The sequence below is a fragment of the Gossypium raimondii genome, chromosome 9, assembly GCF_025698545.1.
Source record: "Gossypium raimondii isolate GPD5lz chromosome 9, ASM2569854v1, whole genome shotgun sequence".
NCBI lineage: Eukaryota > Viridiplantae > Streptophyta > Magnoliopsida > Malvales > Malvaceae > Gossypium > Gossypium raimondii.
The window spans coordinates 46614442-46620326 of NC_068573.1; the positions used below are offsets into that span (position 1 = coordinate 46614442).

The following is a 5885-nucleotide window of genomic DNA, read 5'->3' on the forward strand; positions in this document are numbered from 1 at the left end:
ATTTCGTTAATTGGAAGGGTATATCTTGTCCCAAAGCCCTGGGTGTTTTAAGCATTTCGGTTGCCAAATTTAAAAATCAAGCTCTTATTATGAAATTGAGATGGATACTCATATACGAGAAGGATAGTATTTGGGTTAAGTTGCTCATGGCAAAATATGTCCAGGATCCTAGGAATTCTTTATCAGCTTCAAATGTTTCACTGACCTGAAAATCCCTCCGGAGTATTAGTTCACTCCTAGCTTTTGGATTCAGATGTGTGATAAAGGATGGTCATTCTGTGAACTTTTGGATGGATAACTGGTCGGGCATGGGACCTTTGAGAGAATTGCTCCAGGGACCATTCTTAAGGGAAGAGGAACTCATGATTTTTAAACAAGTGTGGGATAAGTGGGAAGATTAAAGGCCTTCATGTCCCTCTTTGAATTTACCCCGAGTTTTGATTGGTATTATCAAGTACCCCCCTTTGCCCAATAGTCTGATCCCTTATGTTGGGGTGCACTAGTGATGGGAACTTTTCTTTGGCTAGTGCTTATGATCTTGTTGTTGGTATTGATACTAGAACCCTGAATCCTAATGTCCTTTGGAAGTCAATATGGAAAGCCAAACTCCCCCCGATTATTATAATTTTTAAATGTGGGCATTGCACTCTTCCAACGAGGACCTTTCTTAGAAGTAGACATTTTTTTGTTGGAGGAACTTTGTCTGTGGTACTTTATAGTCCTTGAAAAGATCTCCCACATTCTTCAATATTGTGTTGTCTAATTCAATTCATTATAAATTGAGACCTTAGCCCTGTTGAACAAATTGGCTTACTGTTAACCTGTTCTCTAAGTCTAAGGAATGAACTTTTCTCCTTTGGTATGCAGTGTTCGCATTTGCTATTTAGGAATTTTGGTTAACTGGAACCAAAGAAAAGGGAAATTTGTTTCTTATTCTTCTGTAATTCATCGTGTTCCTTTTCCTACCTTAACTCCGGTCTCTTGGAAACCTCATGATACGAATGAATTCAAACTTAATACAGATGGGTCCGGGAAAAGCAAACGAACTATGGGCACTCACCGGCTTCACTTGATAATTAATCTAAAATGTAATTATTTTAAATTTTATAGCAATAATTAATAATTAATCAATTAATAGAGTAAACATCCAGATCGTACCGCTCAGGACCCAGACTAAAAAATGTTTAAAATATTGTTTTATAATTTTTAGTGGGTTCAAAAAAAATTTAACCTTTGCCCAAAAAAAATTTAATTTTTAAAGGACCTAAAAGGTATTTTCTTAAAAAAGCTCATTTTATTGTTTTGCTTGGAGTTTAAAAATAGTCCAAAAATGTCCGTCATACTTGCACCCAACACCTGCGCCTTACTTACAAGTAAGGTTTGTTGATTATACTACATCGATTTAATAAACATATATATAATATGAAGATTAAAGACAAATACTTGAAAAAAAAGCATCATATATAACATAAGATACAAAAGTAGATTGTGTAGTTTTATTACAGTAGTGCTTGGCTTGTCACTGTTGTAGAGAACGAAAGGTGCATTACTGCTAAAAAGATTACTATATTAAAGCTGTGATGATGCAAATGAAGGATCAGTACGGTTGCAATGGAGCTCCCTGAGTTTGGTGATCAGCCCTTTCCCACCACCATTGGCCAATGGATGAATGCCATGTGTCGGACCCGCCATGTCAGCTCGCTTCGCCCTTTCTTTCTCAAATGATACCCCAAATCGCTTCTCTACAGCTGCATCATTATTATTTCCATTTCAATTGTTTGTATTTAACCGGAGGTCCGGAGCTAGACTGATGGGTTCGGTGTACTTACCTCGAGCAAGTTCATCATCAAGCTGACCATCTCTAGTGAGAGTCATCATCAATTGAGGTAACCCAAGAGGGAGATTATCACCTTTATCGATTTGCCAAAAATGGATGGTCTTCCCATAAGTCTTGCAAACTTTTTCCAGATCTTGCCTCTCGATCGGCCCCGGAACTCGCGGCATAAACAACACCCCACTCTTCACTTCGTACAAATGTGAATGCCAAAGCGGCTTCTCTTCGTCCGGCAACGTCAAAAACAAATTCTCCGATATGATGTACTCCAATCCGATGAGCTTTGCATCGGCTTCGGGGTTGTCGTATATGAGACATTGTCGCATTTCTTCGTTTTGATGTGCGCAGAAATGGTGCGCTTGCACTTGACGGGTCATGTCGTAGCCATAGAAATGAAATCTACAACAAAATTTAGAATTTTAACTATTTCTTTCTGGACTAGTACTCAGATCAGTCAGTCAGACCGACCAACGGATCTGGTGGAGTTTAAACAAACATTGGTGCTAACTAGCCGGAATTAGCAACGTTTTTTTATGCATCAACGTCGCTAAAACGCTGTTCTTTTCTTTTAGCTACATTTTAAATCGTAATGTAACATCGCAAAAGCGTAATTAAATGCAGATTTTGCTGTAACGATAAAAAAGTGATATCAACTTAAACAAACATTGAAACATAACAGGAAATGAAGATTAGAAGGGGGAATTACGCGCAGAGGTGTTGATGGATTTGTTTGATAGGGCGGAAGCTTTGGATGGCGCCGGTGGCGGTCTCGACGAGGGAAGTGGTGGTTTGGGTGGGCTCGCCTGGAACTTGAGGGTGATACATGGTTTAATTTTTTGGTTGGCTAATTAGCGGTTTGGGATTTAAGGATCGGCGGAGGGTTTTAAGCTGCCGTGATCGAAGATTGAGAGTGTTGCTGGTGCATGCAGAGTTACGCGTGGAAAGGGATACCATAGACGTGGCAATGAACATCGCTTCTATTGACAGCTATAATCTATATATACACCCCCAACCCCCATCAACTGAACTCAAATTTTTCTAGGCATCGTTTATTTAGGTAAAACATATTTTTCATTACCACGAGAGCAAAGAATCATTGCATCATAATTGATGATTGACTATCTCATTAGTTGAGAAGATCGTGGTAATGTATTGACGTCTTTTTTTTGTTCGAGACCCAATTCAAGAAAACAAGTTCTTTTCTCCCTCATAAAATTTAAGTTTACTAGCCTCACGACCTTCGTTTGGTATGGGATTAAAGTTCTCAATCACTTTCTCTGTTCAATGTAACTAGGTATGGGACTTTGTTGTTCTTTGTCTTTAAGAGATTTTTGTTCAGTTTTATTTCTACTTTTTTTTTAAATGAAATGAATATTCAATAAGAAAATAAAATCTTAAATGGTTAATATTAAATATATTTTATTTTATTTAAACCTAATTATTAATATATATATCTTAAATGATTAAATTGATATCATCCATCAATCAATAAGATTTCAATTCAGTTGGTAATTTATAAAATAACAAAGGTGTAATGTCAAATTCGCTCTTAATATTTATAACTTTTGAGATTTTGATCATTCTCTTTTAAGCTCTTTAACCCTCATTATTACGTATTTGATCATTCTCTTTTAAGCTCTTTAACCCTCATTATTACGTAAAATTTCTGATAAGTGGCAAAAACAATGGACATTTAGAATATAAAATAATTATATCCTAAATTTCAAATGAAATACCAATAAACTATATTAAAATATTAAATTTAATAACAAAGTCTTCATCTATGGGAAAGGATATTTGTAAGAAATCAGGATATCATTTTATTTATGTTAGTATTTTCATCCCATAAAAATTAAATCCAAATTAAAATCTCAACACAAAATTATTCAAAAGAGATAATATCTTTCCGTTAACTTTAATTAAGTGTTTAGAAGAAGTCTAGTTACATTTATTTCAACCATTTTCAACTTATTGATGTATATCAACATGTGGTAGAATAAATATCAGATATATCAAATTAGATTTGATATTAAATATATATATCGAAAATACACAAATAATTAAGAAAAAACAAATATGTTATTTATATCCAGTACATCACACAAATATCAAAATTACAACAACATAAACATGAGGGACAATGGTAGATTCTGTTCTTTGATCACATCAGTTTCACCTCGTAATTGCTGTTAAGAAAGGTATACTCAAAAGATACGATGATTCAAACGAAGACCCGGGGAACTGAATCAGCAGGCTTACAATCCACCTCCCTGAGTTTAGGGATCAGCCCTTTCCCACCACCATTTGCCAATGGATGAATCCCATGTGTTGGACCCGTCAACTCAGCTCTCTTCGCCCTTTCTTTCTCAAATGATACCCCAAATCGCTTCTCCACATCTGCCATTCATTTATTCATTCAGATACCCCAAATCCAAATCATAAAAAAAAAAAAAACACACTTCGATTATTACCTCGACCGAGTTCTTCATCGAGCTGACCATCTCTAGTGAGAGCCATCATCAATTGAGGTAACCCAAGAGGGAGATTATCACCTTTATCGACTTGCCAAAAATGGATGGTCTTCCCATAAGTCTTGCAAACTTTGTCCAGACCATGCCTCTCGATCGGCCCCGGAACTCGCGGCATAAACAACACCCCGCTCTTCACTTCGTACAAATGCGAATGCCAAAGCGGCTTCTCTTCGTCCGGCAACGTCAAAAACAAATTCTCCGATATCATGTACTCCAACCCGATGAGCTTTGCATCGGCTTCGGGGGTGTCATATATGAGACATTGTCGCATTTCTTCGTTTTGATGTGCGCAGAAATGGTGCGCTTCGACTTGACGGGTCATGTCGTAGCCGTAGAAATGAAATCTACAACAACAAATGATTTAACTTTAAAAAAAACATTGAAACGGAATAGGGAAGGAAGATTAATACGCACGCGCAGAGATGTTCATGGATTTGTTTGATGGGGCGGAAGCCTTGGATGGCACCGGTGGCGGTCTCGACGAGGGAAGTGGTGGTTTCAGTGGGCTCGCCTGGAACTTGCGCATGATTTGACATCGATTTGTGGTTGCTTAGTAACTGGTTTAGAGAGATTAAGGCTCCATGGAGGGTTTTAAGCTGCCATGATAAGGAGCTTGCTTTGGCATGCAGAGCTACGCGTGGTAGGGGAATACAATAGACGTGGCAACCAACACAGCTTCTCATGACAGCTATTATATCTTCTACACTAGGATTATAAAAAAGAATCACATAAAGCTGACACCTGTACTTGAAAACATATAACCAGGCTGAGGATGAAGACGAGGATGAAATTCAAAGGTGATTAAATTTTATATTGCATGTTGTGGGAGTTGAGCTCTTCACTGTCTTCTACTTATACTTCAATAAGCTCTGCATATAACGATTGTCAAGTTCTTGCTTCAGTCTAATGAATTACTGTTTCTTTTCTGATGTATTGACGTCGATGATCCCAGAGAGAAACCCAAAGAACAGAATACACTAGCACTATAAGCATGAACTTCAATTTCAAGCTTTTACCGCAGGTCATTCTCCTTTTTATCTGTTTGTGAATCAACACAACCCTGTGGCTGTCATTGTATTTTCAGGTAAGCTAAAGCAGACGAAGGTAAAAATTGAGAGAAGTATGACCACCGAAAGAAGAGCAGCAAGATGAGAAGTCCAATCCTGCTTATGGTAATATCACTCACATATTTCCATCTTAGTTGAAAAATTTTACTTTTTTTCTATAAAAAAAGGATCGAGCTTGTCCGTCTAATTAGCTTCTTTTATGCTGCAGGTTAGTTTTAAATGTCATAAGACGAGAAAACTTATTTATTATATATATATATATATATATTATAGGTAGATATAAAATAAAAATAATCAGTAGAAATTTAAATTTAAAAGTAAAATATGAGTAAAAAGGCTAATTTACTAAAAAAAGCCAATTTTTTTTAAAAATTACCGAAATGGGCCGGTTTTTTTAATTATTTACCGGAATGGGCCATTTTCCCCGAAATCGCGTCCACGTCGGTAGCGATG

At 36.8% G+C, this 5885-nt stretch overlaps 2 protein-coding genes across 2 annotated transcripts; both read right to left on the reverse strand.

The window, feature by feature from the left end:
- Positions 1 to 1443: 1443 nt before the first annotated feature.
- Positions 1444 to 2700, reverse strand: LOC105800403 (oil body-associated protein 1A). The gene is made up of 3 exons (XM_012631520.2): positions 2541 to 2700; positions 1830 to 2233; positions 1444 to 1748 (listed from the first exon to the last, which is right to left on the reverse strand). Exons 1-3 carry the CDS (start codon positions 2657 to 2659, stop codon positions 1570 to 1572), a joined length of 702 nt encoding a protein of 233 aa, XP_012486974.1. The 5' UTR covers positions 2660 to 2700; the 3' UTR covers positions 1444 to 1569.
- Positions 2701 to 3894: 1194 nt separating this feature from the next.
- On the reverse strand, positions 3895 to 5063 carry LOC105800402 (oil body-associated protein 1A). Its single transcript, XM_012631518.1, has 3 exons — positions 4780 to 5063; positions 4306 to 4709; positions 3895 to 4231 (listed from the first exon to the last, which is right to left on the reverse strand). The coding sequence occupies exons 1-3, from the start codon at positions 5046 to 5048 to the stop codon at positions 4056 to 4058; spliced, it is 849 nt and encodes a 282-aa protein (XP_012486972.1). The 5' UTR covers positions 5049 to 5063; the 3' UTR covers positions 3895 to 4055.
- Between the last annotated feature and the right edge of the window lie 822 nt (positions 5064 to 5885).